The 22,706-nt window shown below is 45.5% G+C and overlaps 1 protein-coding gene across 1 annotated transcript in view; it reads left to right on the top strand.

The window, feature by feature from the left end:
• Positions 1 to 22,706, top strand: part of LOC123755425 (synaptogenesis protein syg-2) — a 773,573-nt gene that overhangs the window by 288,181 nt on the left and 462,686 nt on the right. The window contains exon 5 of the mRNA XM_069312426.1: positions 16,329 to 16,473. Within this exon, the coding sequence (XP_069168527.1) occupies positions 16,329 to 16,473 (145 nt within the window). The remainder of the gene's footprint in view (positions 1 to 16,328; positions 16,474 to 22,706) is intronic.

Below are 22,706 nucleotides of genomic sequence, written 5' to 3'. Positions count from 1 at the left end.
TGTAGAGGAATCAGCTGAGTATTCCTCAAATAAAATAAGCTGCCTCAGCTTATAAGGTAAATAAAATAAGCATTTCTCAAATAAGTAGCTGCCTCACCTCACTGCCTTACTGCTACATAGCCTTCCCAGCATGGTGCCTTCTTTTGATAATTACTTGTTCCACACCCAAGTTGTGTAAGAGGAAGAGGTCTTGGACCCCTACTTCTCTCTCTCTTTTTTAAGTCTATATAGTCATAATTATAGCTTTAAGTATTCAATGAATAAAGTTTTTGACATTTTTACCCTTCTCCTTACCTAACATCATTTGTGCAGCATATTTTTATTTTATGTCTCACCCAGATTTAATTTAAAAATAAAACCAAACTAAATAAATTAGAAATGGGTATGTATAGCTAAGGTACACCCTTACTACTAGGTGAACAGGGGCATTTGGTGATAGTAAATGATTCCATCAGGCAGGTCTCATCACCTTCTCTCATATTTCATGTTCACCAGTGTTTATTTACTTAATAACTACTGGTATAATATCTTGCTATTATAAAACTAATTCTAATATCATAAAAGACATATTTACTCAAAGTTTCAAGCAGAGAATGCATATATAACTAACACGAAGGACTCTTCTTCACGAGATTCAATTGCTATAATCTTTTGTTTATGTTCCAAAATCTTAAAATCGATCCCAGTGTTATGTAGTAGAGAAAAATTGAGTTATATCCAGTTTACGTAAAGCTACAAGTGGTCGACACTACACTTAGATGCCGGACCAAACTTACGAAGGTTTTTCGCCTTAGTGTAGCTACCTGAATACCGACGTAGCCGCCACGAAGGCGCTAAGAAGAAAAACATTCGTAGCTAAGAAGAATAACCTTCGTAAGTACCTTTGTGAATTTGGCCCCTGGGCAGACCGGGCCACGAGGACGTCAATCCTCGGAATCATTAAAAGTTAACCGAAAGCTGTGTAACTGATAGTGACAAAAAAATGATTCATTTTAAACTACTTTGTCTCTGTATTTACTAGAGAATTCTGGATATTTGACATACACCTGAACGAATCTATTTTGGTGGCGAAGAAGGCAAGTTGAATTACTTAGTCATTGTCAGGCAAGAAGCTGTTAAACTATTTTTTTATTTTATTTTTTATTCACATATACAATTCTTACATTCTTTTACAGCCACTAGTAAGCATAACGTTTCGGGCAAGTCCTTAATCCTATGTTCCCTGGAATACGACCCCAGCGAAGAATCGTTTTTACAACCAGGTACCCATTTTACTGTTGAGTTAAACTAAGGCTACAGTTAAGGATTTGCAACCAGTAAATCCTCCCCGGCCAGGATACGAACCCGGGACAAAGTGCTTGCGAAACGCCAGGTGAACGTCTTAACCACTACACCACGGGGAGTGGTAAATATAAAAAATAAAAGTAAATAACTCCCCTTGGGCTAGACTGAGGTATCACTAGAGTCCTAACAAAATGTACTGAAGATTAAATGAGACTTTTAATAAATCATGAAAGTCGAACAAGGTAACAGAATCATGAAGATCTGCAAATGTTGTCACAATGTTTAGGAAGGAAAATATCAGTTACATCGAACTATCAGCCAGTTAGCTTAATGTCTATTGTTGGAAAATAGCTTGAATCAATAACTGCAAAAGCCGTTCATCTACTTCTTTTATATGTCAATAACGATGTTACAACTTGATTTTACAAAGGGCAGCTCATGTTTGAGATATTTGATTTCATTCTTTTCCAGCAGTTGATAGTTGGAAGGTTGTAACGTTCTGAACCTTGAGTTTAGCAAACCTTTTAATACTCTGCCTCACGACATACGTGTGTGAAAATTAGAGGCTCTTGGTATTGGAGAAACTTGTCCTAAGTTGGATAAGAGCAAGGTTATTCCAAAGGAAACAGAGTATAAATAGAGTTAAGTCAGTGGGAAACCTTAGTAAGTGGAGTGCCCCGAGGCTCGGTACTGGGATCTCTGTTCTTTATCATGTATATATATAAGCTATTTAGATTCAGCATTGTGAAGCAATATTTGCAGTTTTGCAGACGATACAAAAATTGTAGAGGAAATAAATTTAAAACGCTCAAAATCACTTAGTCGCTTAAGATAGACTTAACATGAATTAAGATTGGCAGATGCAGTTTAATGCTAAACAATGAAGGTAAGGTAATAATGCTAAGGCTAGGTAATAATGACATAATTACCAGATATCACCCTGTTAATGCTAAAATTGTCAAGTCTGAATGTGAACAAGATATGCAGTCAAATCAATCGGGATTCCAAGACAACACATTTAAGCATAAATGTCTTGAAAAAAGAAATTAGGATATTGGGACTTATTTACAGAAGCGTTAGCAATAAAATAATTAGTGTTATATCTTAAGTGCATCATGCTCTTGTTAGGCCATAGTTACATTAAGAAGGTAAATTATGGTTGCCATACTATAGAATTGGCATAATTTCGCTTGAAGGCATTCAATGAAGGATAACAAAGGTAGTCCCAAGAGTTGCTAACATCTATATAAATAAAAATGTAAATGTTCGTTTGTTCAAAATCGCTTATCTCCGAAAGTTCTTCACCGATTGCTTTGAAATTTTTACACAATGTTCCATTTGCATCCGATCAGGTTTATATATACATACTATATAGATGTCACGTCTGTGACGGGGAAAAACATGCTTTTCTGAAAAACGTTTTTTTTCATGTACGGGGATATCTTCAAAACCTCTTTAACGATTGCTTTGAAAATTTGACACAACGTTGCATTCGAATAAGTGCGTGTTTTTATATACCTACTATAAACGTGCCTCACCTGTGACAGGAAAAAACTCGATTTTTTAAAAACAGCCCCATCTAAAACATCTAAACTATTGGGACCAACTAAAGAGCCTAAATCTGTACTCCCTTGAGCGCAGGCGGGAGCAATACATAATAGTACACACGTGGAAAATATTAGAGGGGCTGGTCCCAAACCTGCACACAGAAATAACATCACATGAGATCAGAAGACATGATAGGATGTGCAGAATACCGCCGTTGAAAAGCAGAGGTGCAACAGGTACTCTGAGAGAGAACTCTGTCAACATCAGAGGCCCGAGACTGTTCAACACGCTTCCGCTACACATAAGGGGCATAACTGGCAATCCCCTTACAGTGTTCAAGAGAACTGGATAAGCACCTCCAAAGGATACCTGATCAACCAGGCTGTGACTCATACGTCAGGCTGTGAGCAGCTGCGTCCAACAGCCTGGTTGATCAGTCCAGCAACCAGGCGGCCTGGTCGACGACCGGGCCGCGGGGACGCTAAGCCCCGGAAGCACCTCAAGGTAACCTCAAGGTAATTTGTTGGACGTAAAGGCAACAGGTGCTGTAATCTCCAAAAGTTCTTCGCCGTTTGCTTTGAAATTTTGACACAACGTTCCATTCGAATACTCGCATATTTTATATAACTACTATATAAATGCCACACCTGTGACAGGTAATAACATGCGTTTTTTTTAGAACAGCACCATCTGTTGCATGTAATACCAACACAGATTATACTAAATATGTTACGATACCATTTCAATATTTCTGATTGCATTGATAAATCGAATTTTCGTAGATTTCGATTTAATTTCATTTTGATTTAATTATTTTGTGTGACATTCCATTGGAATTGAGCTGTGTTGTTTACCATACTGATCAGTTAATGAGAATAATTTATTTGTTAATTTTTTAATTGTTTTTCATTTCGTTTTTTTAACTGTATTTCTTATAACTTCAGTGATGGGAACATCAGATCATTTGATGTTCCCAATTTTCTGATGGGAACATCAGATCATTTGATGTTCCCAATTTTCTGATGGGAACATCAGATCATTTGGGAATACATCGGATGAGGGAGTGGGAATGGTGGGGAGGACAAAGGGATGGGAATTGTGGATGGTAGGGAGGGCGAGGGGGCATGGGAGTGGGGAATGGTGGGAAGGACAAATGAACAGGGGAGGGGAGAGGAATGGTGGAAAGGACGAGGGGGATGGGGGAGAGGGGAATGTTTAGGAGGATGAGGGGACGAGGGGGACGAGGGAGAGGGGAATGGTTAGGAGGATGAGGGGACGAGGGGGACGAGGGAGAGGGGAATGGTTAGGAGGATGAGGGGACGAGGGGGACGGGGGAGAGGGGAATGGTTAGGAGGATGAGGGGGACGAGGGAGAGGGGAATGGTTAGGAGGATGAGGGGACGAGGGGGATGGGGGAGAGGGGAATGGTTAGGAGGATGAGGGGACGAGGGGGACGGGGGAGGGGGAAATGGTGGGGAGGACTGGGAGACAGGGAAGGTTGCTGTGGCTCAGCAACTCACATGTGTTGCTGAGCCACAGCAACGCGTGGCCGGGTACAGCTAGTTTCATATAAAGAGATTTAAAAAACTTATTTTAAAATTCTCTAAAAGTTTTAAAGAAGACATGATTGAAGTATAAAAATGCTAAAAATGCATGGAGGCATAAAGCAGTAAGGTGTTATATATATCAACAAAAAATAAGACATTGTCGATTATGTCATGTTGTTATGTTCTCCAGAATCCATTGTTGTTTCTGTATTGACCAGCTCCACTTGCAGACGATGAGTAACAGTACCGTGGCTTAACTTGATAATGGTCCTGGCCGGACCGAAACATAGTCCATTCTCCATTATCTAATGTGTGGTTTGGTCGTCGGCTCCACTTGCTCATGTCCTAGCTGCATCTGCCATCACCCTCATCTGCATGTTTACTGGAGCTTCCTTACTCATTCCCAGCCATTCTTCATTACCAGATGTTCTCACTCATGAATTCTAATTTCTCTGATCCCAGTCTCGACGGCATTTAGTTTTCATTATATATCTTTGCTATTCGCGTTCTTTTTTTTTTAAGTATGTGTTATTCTGTGGAATATTCCCAACATGTAAATTTTAATGAACTCTTAAGTTTTAATTTTCAAGTTTTTGTTGCTTTGTGTCTACGAAGCAATGCCCTCTCCCTGTCCAGCCGTTGTTGGTGTGAGGGACTTGGTGTGCGTCTGTCGGAGCGGGATGCTCTATGGGCTGGTGTTTAGTCTGTCCTTTCTGTTCCTGAACCGCCTTTAATAATTTTACTGTGTCCCTTTTTCTCTTCCTCTTGCTTCTTTTTTTCCCTCTCCATCAAGTCTTCTTTCTGGTTGTTAAGTCTTACTGACTCGGTTTCTTTCTTGAATATTTTTTTCAGTTGCCGCCTTTTGTTCAGATGCCAGGCGAGTTGAGACGGCACTCTCTCTCATCTGAAGAACTGGAGTACCTAATGTGCTCATGCAATGGAACTTTCATGTCGAACACTTCCTTCATTGCTGAGTTTGAGCTAGACGGACTGACGGTTTTTAAAATGGCAATTGCAGGGTAAATATCCATGAGGCACCCCAGGGAAAGCCCCGTTTTGTCGGGCTCCCTATCCTCTAATTGTGGCTCCATGGTGGTTGTGAGAACTTAAACTTAAACATGGCTTAAACGTGGGTGAATTTATGTTGAATTCTGACCCTCTTCTTACCTTCTCACACTTGTGGGGTGGGTGACCAGGTCCCCGAGTCAGACTATGATGAAAGGACTGGCTCCGTATAGCCCCATCTACCTTGGGCCCAGACCCAGCTTCGTCTATGATTCCTGTTACTGACTACCCACTCCCTTCCCACTTCTGTCGCTTGGTTGAGCTCCAAGCCTCCATGGGTAACAACTTCGCCCCCTGGCGGGTCTCCTTCTTGTATCACAAATGCGCGTTTTCTTCCCCTCCGTTCTTGTGGTTCTCGGCACCATCACTGTCCTCCTTTGCTTCCGGCTTCGCCTTCTACGCTCCTCGATTGGTTCGGCACCGCTTCGTGGCCAAAGTATTATGATCTTTGTCCTGATGACCCTACACGCCCAAATGATATACATATCCATCGACACTTGGTTGTTTGTGGATTCCCTGGTTACTTTTAACCCTATCCGGGCTGATACATGTGTGGTTGCTGCTCCTTCTCAGACAGTTAGGTAAGGTTCACCTTACTGTTTTGCCCTACCTTTGTGAGACCCTGGTTCGGGTGTCTAAGAATACTCTGTTGAATGCTAGCGTCGGCACTGTTGTTCTCCCGTACCATGTTGCAATTGGTGCTTGGTAGACTCCAAGACTGTCATGGAGATCTTGAGTACATCCTCGATGTCCAGGGCTTTTCTGTCCTCTGGAGTAACTCTTTTATTCGTCCCCCTCGTGGTCGTCGTCTTCGTTCTCTTCATATAGTTAAGATCACTTTTGATGGTAGGACCCTCACGTCTTCTGTCATCCTTGTGGGTGCCTGCTGCTCCGTACAGGGGTACATCCCTTCTCCTCGGAGTGTAATCGGTGGGAACAGTTTGATCATGGTTCTTCCAGGTTTACCTGCGAGGTGTCCCTTTGCCCCATGTATAGCGACCCTGGGCATTCTAGAACTGATTGATCTTCTTCCCAGGCTCGCCGTAACAACCGCGAGGAGGCTCATCCTGCCTTTGCTCGGTCGTGCATCCATTATAAGTTTGAACAGACCGACCTCATCATGAAGCCTCGAGATAGTGTTTCTTTTCCTGAGGCTCGGCGCCAGGTCCGCCGTCTTGACTCCCTCTTCCATTACTTACGCTCGTGCGTTGCATCGCACTATTATTATCAGCCCTCCTCCCCTCCCTTCGTTCTCCAATCGTTTCCAACCATTGGAAATTGACATCTCTATCAGCACCCTGTCTGCTGTTCCTGTCCATTTTGTGCCCCCTGGTGTCCATCTTCTTTCTCTGACTGTCTTTTCCACTCCTCCTTCCCGTGCGCCTACTTCACTTTTCGATGCCGTCTTCCTTCTCAGTCTTCTTGTCTGTCTTCTGTCCCTCTCTCCCACCTGTCCTCATGAGCTGATATCCATCATCCTTCCGTTTCTCCGTGTGGTTTCTCGGTTTCGTTCTCCCTCTGAGAATATGGAACTGTTTGCCAGTACGTTGCTACTGGCACGCCTCTGTCTCAGTCAGAAACGGAAAACTGGTTCCTCTCCCTCTACCTCCCTTGCGGGTAAGGAGGCTTCTGTCCTTCCCAAACTTTCATCTACTTTCTTGGTTCCTACCTCTCCTGTCTCAGTAGCAGAGTCGGCTGATCTGGTTATGGAAGTTTCAATAGCCCTTGATTCTGCCTCGGGTTCTGTCCCTGGTGAGGTGCTCCCTGCTGTTACTGTCGGTGCCCCATCCTCACTCCTATGCCGGCCCCCTCCCTGACACCTCTTGACCCTCCAGGAGGTGTCCCCTTCGCTCCTTTCAACCGCCCTCTCACCTTCTTTGCTAGATTTACCTCTGCTCCCCACCCCCATCCAGACTTCACTACCCCTGCTCATCACCCTCGCTAGTGATTCCATTCACCTGGGCTGTATGTGTCTCGAACCGTCGACCCACGCATGTAAGGCCAACGCTCTTTCAACTGGGCTATGAGCAGTTTTAAATAGGAACGTTTCCAGAAGCAGCATCCTGCTGCCGAATTGGAATTTTCGACTTTCCCTGACTACTACTGAAGCCCAGAGGAATTACTTACCCATGCTTTTCTCATATAAACTTTCCTTTTTAAGACTGCGCATAACCCAGTTGATAGATCATTGGCGCCACACGCGTGGGGTCCATAGTTCAAGACCTATACAGCCCAGGTGAATGGAATGTTTATTTCCACGGAAGTGTGGATGACAATTTATACTCCCCTAGTGATGTTTTCCTTTGGGTTTCTCCGTTGTTTTATTTTTCACCGCTCTGTGTGTCTCGAGAAAACCGACGTTTGGCGCTCATTGTGGTCTCTTCTGCAGTTATGCCCTTTTTTGCCTCTCCCCCCCACAGCTTTTGATTAGACCCCTAAGTCTACTGCTCTCTTAATCCAGAATGATGTTCTCTTTGTTCCTCTTCATTTTCCTTCGAAGGTTCATTCTTTTGCTCGTATCTTCGTTGGTAAGTGGTACACTGTCTGTACCATTTATCTCCTCACCCCCCCTCATGTTCATCTTTCTCTTCCCTATCTTAGCAGCCTCTCGGACTCCTTACCGGATCTGATTCTACTTCTGGGGGATTTTAACTGTTGGCGTGTCCTCTGGGGTGATGTTCTGACGAATACCCACAGCCGCATGCAGGAACTTTTCGTTCTCTCTTCTCCTGTCTCTTCTGACTTCCTGTGTCCCGATTCATGTTGACTCGCACACTCACACTGTTTCCTTTATTGATATTTCCCTCTGCTCTTCGTCCATTTATTTAGACCTGTCGTTGAGGGTCCATGATCACATCTATAATTGTGACCATTTTCCCATTTCTCTCGTCCTCTTCTCTCTCTGCCCTCCTCTCTCGTGCCCTCGGTGACGATTTGATAAAGTGGACGGGAATCTTTTCGCCCTCTATGCTCCTCTTTCCAACCTGCCTCTCTCTCATGCCCACCCCCCTATTTTTTAGAGACACTCTCATGGATGCTGCCCTCCTCCAGTGGCACACCGAAGTGCGTTTCCTGGTGGAATTCGGGCTGTGCTTGGGATTCACGCTGTAAGCAAGCAGGCTGAAAGAAAGTCTGACGCCGACTGATCCCTGATTCTTTTCTTTTGTTCCGGAAGGTGAATGCGATGGCCTAAGTATTATGATCTTTGTCCTGATGACCCTTCACGCCCAAATGATATACATATCCATCGACACTTGGTTGGACGTTCAGACCTTGGCATACTGTTAAGAGAAGAGTTGGTGATCATTTGTCTCCACCATGAGGGTTAACACCCCTCTCCCTTATGTCTGCAAGAAGGTCATTATGATTGCTGGTAAGTTTGTTCCATACCTATTGCCTGTCCTTTGCCTCCATCATTTTGTTGTTATAAATCTGGTGTTGGTCGCGACTGCATTGGGTTCGTACTTTTCTGCAATTAGCTCTGGTGCCCACCTTCCTCCTACTTTCCTTTCTCGTAAGCCAACATTCTCGTAAGTTGGTCTTTCACATTCCCCTCTGGCTTCCCTATAACAATTATCTCCTCTCTCTCTTGGAACGCTAGTCTATCCTGTCACTCTGTGGTTCAACAGCGGCGGGCTTAGATTGGGTTCATTATGGGATACATCGCCATCTCCCTTAAGATGCCTTTCAGTATTTGCCGAGTATTTACAATCGTATTTGGGACACGTCGTCTTTCCACGAAGAATGACTTGCGGCCGTTGTTCTTCCTATTTGGAAACTCGGTACTTCTGGGTCCTCTGCTAAAGATTTTCGTGCTATTGCCCTGACGAATTGCATCTGCAATCTCTTTGAGCATATGGTCAATGTCATTCTTATGTAGTTCTTGGAACACTATGGTACCCTCTCCTTTTTATTTGGCTTTCGCAAGTGTTGTAGCACGACTGATAATTCACTGGACCTGGAGGACTACTTTCGTTCTACCTTTGCCACCAAGTCCTCTTTGATTGTTATTCTTTTTTACTTGGAAAAGGCTTATATCACTTGGAGGTACATTATTTGGTCCCAGCTTCATTCTTTTGGCCTTTGTGGCACTCTTTAATTCTTCCTTTCAGGCTTCCTTTCTCATATTTCATTCCAAATGATACTTAGTGCCACCTTTGCTGCCTCCTTTCCCCAATTCGAAATTGATCTCCAGGGGTAGTGTTTTGAGTACTACTCTTTTCCTCGTTGCCCTTAATGATCTTACTTCATCACTTCCTTCTAGTATTTTGTCAGCCATTTATGTTGACGACCTCGCTCTCTGCTGTTGAGGGGATGACTCGCTTTCCCTCCAACGCCAGCACCAACTTACGCTTGATGCCATGTCGTCCTGGGCCACCAATCATGGCTTCAAGTTCTCTACTTCAAAGACTTGTGCTGTGATGTATACTCAGAGGCAGGTGTTTTTTCGTCCTCCATTGTCACTGTATGGTAGTCTCCTTCTCAGTAAGGATTGCTTCCCGACTGTCCCTCGCGGTCATTTGTCCCTCGATAGAATGCTTGGTGAATACTATACCTTCGATATCTCTCGCCCTTATGTGCTTTTGTTCTCGTATTGGCATCCTCGGTGATATATGACGCCTTTTGAATATCCTGCAACTTTGATGGTGCTACATTGTCTCCCCGTCTTGGTGCCTTCTTTTGACATTACTTAAAAACCAATGCTTGATACTCGTGCTGGTCTCTTCACTGTTATCGTACTCCAGATCTTTTGAGGTTTATACTTCTCAGTTAACCCAAAATGATATTCTCTCTATTTTCTTGCTCAGTTGAATAGCTGCTCATACAATTGTGCATAAATGCTGTACTCTCTGTTCTCTCTACTTTTCTCATTGTTTTTCGAGCTCTCTTGCTGAGCTTAAGAACCTTCTATTCATTTCAAAGAAACCTGTTCTCCTCTGATGTGATTTCTAACTGTAAACATGTACTCTGGGGCGATTTTCCCACTAATACCTAGGGTTGTCTTTTGGAACCTTGTATCCTCGATACATCCTATACAACAACCAGTTCTTCTCTTTTTGGTCCCTGCTTTCTTCCCGTTTCCCTCTCTCATTGCTGCGGTGGTGGTTTGATAAGGTAGAATGGAACTACTCGACCACCATCACTCTCATTCCTTGAAAGTTCATTCTTCTCGTTCTTTCCCATTCCTCTACTGCAAGTTGCCCTGCACTTCATGCTGCACTGTGCCTTCTGTAGCACCAGAAGGTGTATTGCTTGGTGGAGTTCAGAGGGCTCCCTCTTCGCCCTTACTTCGAATAAGTAAGGGCGAAGAGGGAGAATGGCCTATTGACATAGCTCAAGTGCATGTGGGCAGTTGTGTAAAACCCTGGTTTGTGCCTCGGAAGGGCTGCAGGATCCAGTAAGTTCATTAGAACTTCGGTTTCAACTCCTTTTGACCATGTCGTAGCTCAGTCGATTAAGGCAGCGTCTGGGATGCTTTCGGACTCAGGTTCGAATCCTCGTCACGGCCCTTGTGGATTTGTTCATGTGCTCATGCTGTTTGCAGTAAGCGTTCAGGCTGGAAAAAGCTCCGGCAAACAGCAGAATCTATTATTTTGCTTATGAATGCTAATGTGAAGGCCAATAGGTTCACCCGTGCAGCTAAGCGTGAGAGTTCAAGGTTGTTCATCTTCACTCTCCTATACTTGGAGGACGATTGGAGATAAATTTGTTGCTGATGTGGCACCCGTTATTCTTCTTCTTGGTTAAGTTGTTGTCGAGCCTGTGTTGGCTGGGAATGGGCTCGGTTCACATTTCTCCGTCGTTAGTTCTGGTTCTCGTGTCCCTCCTGGCTACCTAATCTATAAGTACAGTGCTGAATATCGCCCTTCGGACCTTGTCACCCACTTTTAGCATTGGACTTTTCACTCTGAGCTCCAGTCGTTCGTGTTCCTCTACAAACTCACGGCGCTGAGTTCAGACGCTATTCTTCGAGATGCTCCACCATCTCTCTCTCTCTCTCTCTCTCTCTCTCTCTCTCTCTCTCTCTCTCTCTCTCTCTATGGACCTGAGAGTATTAATTACACATATTAAACCAAACTTAGGAAGCTGCATCTGCCGCTTCTTCGCTAATGTGAAAGTGTTTCTGAAGAAAGTCTTTCAAGCATTACTCTTTGTCCTGGTTAATGTTACTACCTCCCGGCCATTCTTCCTTCTGGATTGTTTTCAGGGCTTTGTAGACGATCTCACTATTTTCTGTTACATCATAACTATTTTCTAAATTCAGTACCGACTCTTTCTTTCTACAGCCTGCGTGTCGTCCAGACTACCAGTAATGTTATAAAATTCCCGACACCGACAACTTGTGCTATTATGTTTACTATGCGTCCTGTCGTCCCCCTGTCCATCCATGTTGGACAGCATGTCGTCCCCCCGTCCATCCTTGTTGGACAGCCTGTCGTCCCCCCGTCCATCCTTGTTGGACAGCCTGTCGTCCCCCCGTCCATCCTTGCTGGACAGCCTGTCGTCCCCCCGTCCATCCTTGTTGGACAGCCTGTCGTCCCCCCGTCCATCCTTGCTGGACAGCCTGTCGTCCTCCCGTCCATCCTTGCTGGACAGCCTGTCGTCCCCCGTCCATCCTTGCTGGACAGCCTGTCGTCCCCCGTCCATCCTTGCTGGACAGCCTGCCGTCCTCCCGTCCATCCTTGCTGGACAGCCTGTCGTCCCCCCGTCCATCCTTGCTGGACAGCCTGTCGTCTCCCCGTCCATCCTTGCTGGACAGCCTGCCGTCCTCCCGTCCATCCTTGTTGGACAGCCTGTCGTCCCCCCGTCCATCCTTGCTGGACAGCCTGTCGTCCCCCCGTCCATCCTTGCTGGACAGCCTGTCGTCTCCCCGTCCATCCTTGCTGGACAGCCTGCCGTCCTCCCGTCCATCCTTGTTGGACAGCCTGTCGTCCCCCCGTCCATCCTTGCTGGACAGCCTGTCGTCCCCCCGTCCATCCTTGCTGGACAGCCTGTCGTCTCCCCGTCCATCCTTGCTGGACAGCCTGTCGTCCCCCCGTCCATCCTTGCTGGACAGCCTGTCGTCTCCCCGTCCATCCTTGCTGGACAGCCTGCCGTCCTCCCGTCCATCCTTGTTGGACAGCCTGTCGTCCCCCCGTCCATCCTTGCTGGACAGCCTGTCGTCCCCCCGTCCATCCTTGCTGGACAGCCTGTCGTCTCCCCGTCCATCCTTGCTGGACAGCCTGTCGTCCCCCCGTCCATCCTTGCTGGACAGCCTGTCGTCCTCCCGTCCATCCTTGCTGGACAGCCTGCCGTCCTCCCGTCCATCCTTGCTGGTCAGCCTGTCGTCCTCCCGTCCATCCTTGCTGGACAGCCTGTCGTCCCCCCGTCCATCCTTGCTGGACAGCCTGTCGTCCTCCCGTCCATCCTTGCTGGACAGCCTGTCGTCCCCCCGTCCATCCTTGCTGGACAGCCTGTCGTCCTCCCGTCCATCCTTGCTGGACAGCCTGTCGTCCTCCCGTCCATCCTTGCTGGACAGCCTGTCGTCCCCCCGTCCATCCTTGCTGGACAGCCTGTCGTCCTCCCGTCCATCCTTGCTGGACAGCCTGTCGTCCCCCCGTCCATCCTTGCTGGACAGCCTGTCGTCCTCCCGTCCATCCTTGCTGGACAGCCTGTCGTCCTCCCGTCCATCCTTGCTGGACAGCCTGTCGTCCTCCCGTCCATCCTTGTTGGACAGCCTGTCGTCCCCCCGTCCATCCTTGCTGGACAACCTGTCGTCCCCCCGACCACCCTTGCTGGACAACCTGTCGTCCCCCCGTCCATCCTTGTTGGACAGCCTGTCGTCCCCCGTCCATCCTTGCTGGACAACCTGTCGTCCCCCCGTCCATCCTTGCTGGACAACCTGTCGTCCCCCCGACCACCCTTGCTGGACAACCTGTTGTCCCCCCGTCCATCCTTGTTGGACAGCCTGTCGTCCCCCCGTCCATCCTTGTTGGACAGCCTGTCGTCCCCCCGTCCATCCTTGCTGGAATTTTACAATAAAAGTCAACTTAAACTATAACAATAATGTGATGTTCTTGCATCGTATTGGGTTTCGTCTCGGCTCTGAAGCTTTTCATTTTTCTCTAATGTAGAGATTATATGTTGAGACAAGTGTTGCATCACGTGAAGATGGCTGCAGTCAGTTGCCTTCGATACTTGATGCGGTCCTCCGACACGCACACTTGTGCCTGTATGGTACCTTGACTGCTGGCCGGGTCCCTCTTCTCTCTCCTTCACATTACTGGAGTTCAAGGACAGCGTGTTTGCAGGAGTCTCTCTCGGCACTTGGTCGCAGTGTCCTCTTGTGGTGTCTTACCGTGTCCTGGCCCCGAGGAAGCTCCGAATTGTAAAACTTTATAACACCCTTACCAGTACGGTGAAGGCTTTTGTAATCTTACATTTGTTAAGTGTCTTTTCCTGCAATTTTTCACCGCCATTCACGTGCTTCTGCTGCGTAAACAGATCTTTATACGCCTGTTTATTTTGTGGGTCAAACCTACATGTGCTGCCGTCCTGTAGTGACAAAACTGTCATGACAGAGCTTCATGCAGTGTTGAGTGTCACGTTCTGCTGTCATGTATTTTATTGTTGTCTAGAGAAATAAGACTTTGGCTTGAGCCAATTAGAATTCAAGGAGTAGGGAAAAAGCCAAACAAGATGATGACAAAGTTATATTTATAAACACACACGACATTACAGAATTCATTCTTCATAAATCAATGCATTCAGAAGGAAAACAAACTTATATCTTATCACCCAAACGGGCTCTGGTCCCCATATAGCTCTTACTCCAACACTGGAGCTGTGCACTTCAGCACTATCTCTGTCAGCCGGTATCACACATGTATAAGCCCCTAGCAAATTTTGACTCTCTCTCAAACTGGTCAGTAGGCTATCAGAGCATTCTAATCTTCCTCGCAACTCTGTGGCTTACAATCATTCTACGGCCAGAGAAATCCCTCAGAAAAGAAGGACCGGTCAGACAGCTGGTGTTCCGCATCAGTTCAATGATGGCGTCCCTCCCCTCGGTTGCATTATCGCCCCTTAATACTTTATTATTCAACACTCCCAATCAAACCCCTTAATTACTCCATTAACCACAGTCGCCATGCAAGTCTTGTGATGGAGTCCAGTGTTCCCTCACACAGTTTGGCTACTCCAGTACACATTATTCGTGAACGATCTCCAGCTGAAGGGCACTACTTCTCTGGCGGAGTAATAATAGTCACTCGCGGCCTCCCAGCTCCCACCTGCAGAGTTGTTTCAAGAAAACATGCTCTACGCAGTTCCTTTGTAATAATAAACAATTTATAATAAAAAGTAACTTCAACAGACAGTAAGGTTCATAACAATGCACTCTCCGTCCATTACATTTTCTGAGGCAATGTTTCTGTCTGTGTCTGGCTATCTTGTCCCCCGAGGCTGTGGAGTCTTAACCAATCCTTTCCCATCCAATGGTGGTCGAAATCTCTAGAAAATAAAAGACCGAGGAATTTAACTTGGTCCGGAGTCATATTGGTGTTACACGTATTGACCTCGCAGACACCACACCAAAAGTTGTGTCTGCGCCACATACGGCTCCTATTTCCCCAAAACAAATTTTTGGCTCGGATTTTTACCTTGACTTTCATAATCCTGTTCACATCCATTGTTGAGTCTCGTATTGCAAATAATAAACTATATTCTATTGAATGTGGCATATCCCCATTGCATTCCTACCACCGTAATAGGTGATGACAAATGATTCTGGCTAGACTGTGTATTTCCCAGATGTGCCTGACTCCAGGGTATATAATGGAAGGAAGACTTTACTCCTTACTGATAGAACTGCACAGTCCTGCTACCAGTCATGCACCACCTTGTGGAATGTCTCTTATGAAAGATGACCGAGAATCTGGCATCTGTGAGCGCTTTTATTGGCATCCTGAAAATCTTGGACTTTCTTTAACGTTGCAGGCGATGAGGCACAATAACGTGACTGAAGATATGATGACCAAACCACACATCAAAAAATCAAGAAAAGTGGACGTTTTGGTCCGTCCTGGACCATTATCAAGTTGCTTGCGTTCGTTAATGTTCTGTACTACAGATAGTGCGATTAGTTCTCCAGACTTGGTGCCTTCTGTTGATAATGTCTTGCTCACGGGACTGGTCATGTCAGTCTAGCTCTAACCTGACTGGTGCAATGCCAAGCATGCAGCTATAATATGTGGTCCAACTGCTTTTAATGTAATAACCTAAACGATAAAAATACACGTATTAAAAGGATGTTGCCTTATATTCTCTATAGCATGTCATATATATAATTCCTGGTTTCCACAGGTGGTGAATTTGGTCTTCCAGATATTATCCATGGAGACCGTCAGTCCTCCATAGCATAGTGGTAACACACTCGCCTTGCGCTTCGTGAGCGATTTGCCCTGGATTCATATTTTGGCCAAGGAGGATTGACTAGGCGCGAATCCTTAACTGTGTGCCTCTCTTCACCCAGTCGTGGATGGTACCTGATTGTTAAATGATTTGGCAGGCCGTATTCCAAGAAAACTTAAGATTAAGGACCTGCCCGAAACACTATGCTTATTAGTGGCTTTACAAGAATGTAAGAACTCTTGTAATATTTCGTATATTTATATAATATACGAAAATGAGGATACATTACACCAGAAACACTAAAAAGTTGCAACACTAACAATTTACTACTTGTTCTTGCAGTGAAGTTTCGCCGCAGACATTCTGATTCAATCAAAATGAATCAAAACTTTAACAGGACTCCATACAAAGACTTGTCAGTTATGCTAGCCAGTCAGAATAGGCAATCAGATCTGCTAGTCAGAGTAAGCAGTCATCACTGTCTCCACTACAGTCACTGCGGCTGGGAGAGGTGACGTCGTCATGGTTGACGCTGGTGCCGGAAGCTGAGGACCACGGAGCCACCCTCACCTGCCGGGCCCACAACCCCAACATCCCGGGTCATGCCGTGACCACCTCTACAGCTCTCCAGATCACCTGTGAGTACTTACGATTCATGATTCTTATTAATAATTTTTTTTTATATTAGTTTTATTTTAAATACTGCTATAACACACATACACACATTCTTAGCAACATTGACTTCCATTTTAAGAAAATCGTACAACTCTACTTATTTTGTATTTGGTTCTTAAGTCACCAACGAGACACAAATAATGGTGGAAATACTGAAGAGATGACAGCTGATGTTTTTTATAATCAAAACAAAACATGATCAGCTGTAGGGTCTCATAGAACGGCTAGCTTCGTTTTCTACTCCCAATTGGTGGCCATAGATTCAATTCCCGGCTGGGAGAGAATTATTTTTTTTATTATTATTATATACCACAAACGTGGCCACACATTTACAGTGCTAACCAGCATATATACATATTATTCTGTCCTCCATGCACAGGGTTAAGGATCTATTAAACATATAATTCAATGATTTATTGAACAATCGACTACAAATGGGTGTGCATGCTTCCTTTCACCTAATGGTTCTGTTCATCTAGTTGTAAATAGGTACCCAGGAACTGAGCAACTGCTGTGGGGTTGCATCCAAGGGAGCGTCAGTAGTTCGATTTGGGGAACCCTCGAGTCGAGCTTAAAGTACATATATTTACAGGCTTCCTGTCCCAGACAAAACGAATGTTACTAAAACCTCAAATCTGTTTTTAACTTTTTCTTGGGCACTTCCGTTAGTTTTCATCCAAATTCGATAAATTTTCCCACCATACACAAGTCAACAGCATTTTCAAAGAAAAAAAAGTCTGTAAAACGTATTCTACTGTGTGATATTTTACATTTACTATGTGATCTGTGTTTGGTTTTCCAATGATGTTGAACTAACTTTATTAATACATTAAATGGCTAACAAAAGCTAAAGCAAGACAAAATATTTTTTCGTACACTTATAGGGGCCTCGTAGCCTGGTGGATAGCGCGCAGGACTCGTAATTCTGTGGCGCGGGTTCGATTCCCGCACGAGGCAGAAACAAATGGGCAAAGTTTCTTTCACCCTGAATGCCCCTGTTACCTAGCAGTAAATAGGTACCTGGGTGTTAGTCAGCTGTCATGGGCTGCTTCCTGGGGGTGGAGGCCTGGTCGAGGACCGGGCTGCGGGGACACTAAAGCCCCGAAATCATCTCAAGATAACCTCAAGATATTAACCACAACTTATGTTTCACACAGTAAGAATCACAGCCAAAGTAACCCCAGGTTATGTTAAACACATAATGACAGCTAAGGACAGAGCGGCAGTGACAGAGATCCTCAAGGGGACACAGATAGAGGTGGCATAAAAAAGTGCAGAGAAGATTTTCATATTAGGCTGATTCAACAAGGACAGAGACCGACTGATAAAGATAGTGTTCACAAACGAGACCACATAAGTGGAGATTCTAGCAAATAAGAGCCACCTGTTAAGTGTAAGGGGGTACTAAATGGTGTTCCTTCAGAGGGACATGACAAGGGACAGAGTATCACGGGAGCAAATGCAAGAAAGAGGTGCAGGGAGAGAAGAGCGAACCAGAGGACCACAGTCCTCAACGCCTCACTCCCCAACGCCTCACTCCCCAAAGAGTGTAGGGAATCTCACTCCGGCAGCTCAGCAACCCAAGAGAGGAATACAACACCCCCGCCCTCCTCCCTATAGAAAACCTCCTCACCCTCCCCATTCCCACTCCTTTCTCCCCCCACCTCGTCCAACACCCTTCCTTGTCCCACCTACCTATCCCACACCCTTCCTTGTCCCACCTACCTATCCCACACCCTTCCTTGTCCCACCTACCTATCCCACACCCTTCCTTGTCCCACCTACCTATCCCACACCCTTCCTTGTCCCACCTACCTATCCCACACCCTTCCTTGTCCCACCTACCTATCCCACACCCTTCCTTGTCCCACCTACCTATCCCACACCCTTCCTTGTCCCACCTACCTATCCCACACCCTTCCTTGTCCCACCTACCTATCCCAACACAAAATCAGGCGAGGCTCTGCTAAGCACCTCACAAATTGCCTCTCCAGAAAGCATCTTCTTACGTCAGCAGAACGCCTATCAAGGGAGAGAGGAAGCAAGCATGATCAGAAGAAAATAAGCTTCAAGGTAATGTACTCGAAGACTGAATCATAAATACAATCATTCAGAGATTTGGAGCTTGGAGAAAGGCCCCAGGAAGAAAACCTTCCATCATAGCACTCGGAGACAAAACGAACAAAAGTTATATGCAGTGTTTCTGCAGCAATACTATGTGGCAAGACAAGGGAGGGAAGGAAGAGTGGCCCCGCTGATAAGAAAAGAGTGGATCTTTGACAAGATAGATATGCCGAACTGTGAAGGGTTCACTGACTACATAATAGGCACCATGGCAATTGGAGGACAAAAAATAATAGTAATATTAAAATATAGCTCCCACCAAATGACAGAATACCCAGACAAAAATATGATTGTTGTTGTTGTTTAAGATTCGTTACCTGGAACAAAAAGTTACAAGTAGCACGGGCTATGGCGAGCCCGTAGTTAGTTAGGAATATGATAGAATCAACATGGCTACTATTAATGAGTGCAGCCTCTGTCACTTGTACGAAAGAATCCAGGCTGGTAATATTGGGAGACTTTAACCATGAGCAGATGGTTGAAAACAGGGAGAACAGAGACCCACATGAAGGACCAGACACCTGGAGAGCCAAGCTACTGGACGTAGTAACAAGAAATTTCCTAAGCCAACACGTTAAGGGGAAACCAAAGAATGAGGAGAGATGAACCAGCTAGACTCGATCTGATATTAACCCTGAATGAGTCGGGTATATGGGAAGTTAAGTTGCAAGCCCCTTGGAAACGAGTGACCACAGTGTACTGACATTTAAGTAGCTGGTGGAGTTATGGGTAATATCCCCTAGCAAAGACCAGAAAGCAAAGGGACTGGCATACCGAAATGGAAACTATGAGATGAAAAAATTTCTAACAGAAATGCCATGGGCAACAGAACATAGAGAACAGTCGGGGCAAGACATAATGGATTACGCAACACAAAAGTCTCGGGAGGCAGTAAATACGTTTATCTCGGCCCAAATGGAAAAGAATGAGAAGCAAAAGAGGAATCCGGGGTTTAATCGGGCATGCGAAGACGCAACTGCACCTAAATACAAGGACGTGGAGGAACTACAGAAATAAAAGAACACAAGAGAGTAAAGGGAGATACGAGAGGGTCAGAAATGAATACCTCAGTGTGAGAAGAGAAGCAGAGACAGTATGAAAGTGACAGCAAATAAAGCCAAGGCCGACCAAAAACTGCTCCACAGTCACATCAAGAGGAAAGTAATGGTGAAAGAACATTTGATGAAACTGAGGACAGGTACACAGAGAAAGAAAAAGAGGTGTTTTAAGAACTTAACAGTCTTCTCAGTTTAAAGTGGAGAGGTTCCTGAAATAAGAAAGGTGGCAATGAACGACTCAGCTGGATTATTGTGGTTTTAGATTCAACTACTCTGAACAAACGTTCCAAGTAGCACGGGCTATGGTGAGCTTGTAGTGGTCTTGCAGCTTTGGAAAGGTTCGAAATTAACAGATGAAGTTAGGAGAAATCTTTAGGATATGGACGTTTGATCGGATGGATACTATAAAAGTGTGTTCAGAAGCACTTTGCTTGCCGCTCTCCTTGGTGCATAATAAGTCTCTGGAAACAGGCGACTTACTAGAAATATGGAAGACAGCTAATGTAGTCTCAATATACAAAAAAGGCCACATGCAAGAAGCACTGAACTAAAGGCCATTGTCTCTAGCTTGTATTCCATGCAAAGAGATGGAGAATATCGTGAAAAACTTAACACATCTGAAGGCAAGGGACATCGTGACACACCACCAACATGGGTTAAGGATGGCAAATCTTTTCTCGCAGGTTTAATAGAGTTCTACGACCAGGTGACAAAGATTAAGCAAGAAAAAGAGGGTTGCGTGGACTGTATTTTCTTGAACTGTCTGAAAACGTTTCGCACAGTACCCCATAAGAGGTTTGTGCATAAGCGGGAGAAACAGGCAGGAGTAATTGGTAGAGTACTCAAGTGGATAAGGGAGTACCTCAGCAACAAAGCTGAGAGTTATTGTGAGGGATGAGACCTCAAAAAGGCGTAATGTCATTAATAGAGCCCAACAGCGTTCTGTAGTTGGACCTATCCTGTTTCTGATATACGTAAATGATCTTCAAGAGAGTATAGACTCCTTCTTATAAATATTTGCTGATGCAAAAAATTATAAGGAGGGTCATGATAGAGGAGTACACCATGAGGCTTCAAGATAGCCTGGACAAACTGAAGGAATGATCAAACAAATGGTTATTAGAGAAACCAGAGCAACTGTAAAGTAAAAAAGATAAGTTTAGGGAGAGAAATACCTGGGGATTGATATCACGCTAGACCTGTCTCCTGAAGCGCACATCAAGAGGATATCATCAGCGGCATATACCAGGTTCGTCAATATAAGAAGTGCCTTTAGTAACTTATGTAATGAGTAATTTAGAACCTTATACCACATATGTCATACCAATCCTCAACTATGCAGCTCTAGCCTAGAGTCTGTATCTGGTCAATCACAAGATTAAACTGGAGAAGGTTCAAAGGTATTCCTCCAGACTAGTACCAGAACGTGAGAGGTATGATCTACGAAGAGAGAGTACAAGAACCGAATCTCACGTAGCTGCAAGAAAAAGTTAGGAGAGACATAATCATGACATAAAAAAATCTCAGACGAGTTGATAGAGCAGATACAGACAGTTTATTTAACACAAGGGGCACACGCACAAGGGGCACACGCACAAGGGGCACACGCACAAGGGGCACACGCACAAGGGGACACAGATGGAAACTGAGTACCCAAATGAGCCACAGACACATTAGAAAGAATTTTTTTACTGTCAATAGTTAATCATTGGAATGCACTGTGCAGTGATGTGGATGGAGGCTGACTCCATATAAAGTTTCAAGTGTAGGTATGATAAGAGCCCAGTAGGCTCAGGAACCTGTATACCAGTAAGTTGGCGGCAGAGAGGTGGGAGCAAGGAACGAAAGCTCAACCCACGTAAGCACAACTAGATGAGTACACAATAAAAATCACAGTCAGAGTAACCATATCTTATGGTGTACACAGTAAACATCACAGTCACAGTGACCACAGGTAATGGTGTACACAGTAAACATCACAGTCACAGTGACCACAGGTAATGGTGTACACAGTAAACATCACAGTCACAGTGACCACAGGTAATGGTGTACACAGTAAACATCACAGTCACAGTGACCACAGGTAATGGTGTACACAGTAAACATCACAGTCACAGTGACCACAGGTAATGGTGTACACAGTAAACATCACAGTCACAGTGACCACAGGTAATGGTGTACACAGTAAACATCACAGTCACAGTGACCACAGGTAATGGTGTACACAGTAAACATCACAGTCACAGTGACCACAGGTAATGGTGTACACAGTAAACATCACAGTCACAGTGACCACAGGTAATAGTGTACACAGTAAACATCACAGTCACAGTGACCACAGGTAATGGTGTACACAGTAAACATCACAGTCACAGTGACCACAGGTAATGGTGTACACAGTAAACATCACAGTCACAGTGACCACAGGTAATGGTGTACACAGTAAACATCACAGTCATAACAATCTGCAGTCTCTCAAGAGAGAGAACGGTTTTGTTGTCTAATCTCTGTTGTTTCTTACCCGTGTACCTGCCTCTAGTTGTGCTTACGGGAACTGAGCTTCGTCCGAGGTGTGGTGTCTCGCCGGTGTTGTGTCTCGCCGGTGTGGTGTCTCGCCGGTGTGGTGTCTCGCCGGTGTGGTGTCTCGCCGGTGTTGTGTCTCGCCGGTGTTGTGTCTCGCCGGTGTTGTGTCTCGCCGGTGTTGTGTCTCGCCGGTGTTGTGTCTCGCCGGTGTTGTGTCTCGCCGGTGTTGTGTCTCGCCGGTGTTGTGTCTCGTCGGTGTTGTGTCTCGCCGGTGTTGTGTCTCGCCGGTGTGGTGTCTCGCCGGTGTTGTGTCTCGCCGGTGTTGTGTCTCGCCGGTGTTGTGTCTCGCCGGTGTTGTGTCTCGCCGGTGTTGTGTCTCGCCGGTGTTATCTCGCCGGTGTGGTGTCTCGCCGGTGTGGTGTCTCGCCGGTGTTGTGTCTCGCCGGTGTTGTCTCGCCGGTGTGGTGTCTCGCCGGTGTGGTGTCTCGCCG

Source organism: Procambarus clarkii, chromosome 1, assembly GCF_040958095.1.
Source record: "Procambarus clarkii isolate CNS0578487 chromosome 1, FALCON_Pclarkii_2.0, whole genome shotgun sequence".
NCBI lineage: Eukaryota > Metazoa > Arthropoda > Malacostraca > Decapoda > Cambaridae > Procambarus > Procambarus clarkii.
Note: the sequence above shows the minus strand (reverse complement) of the source record. Positions and strands in the feature narration are given on the sequence as shown.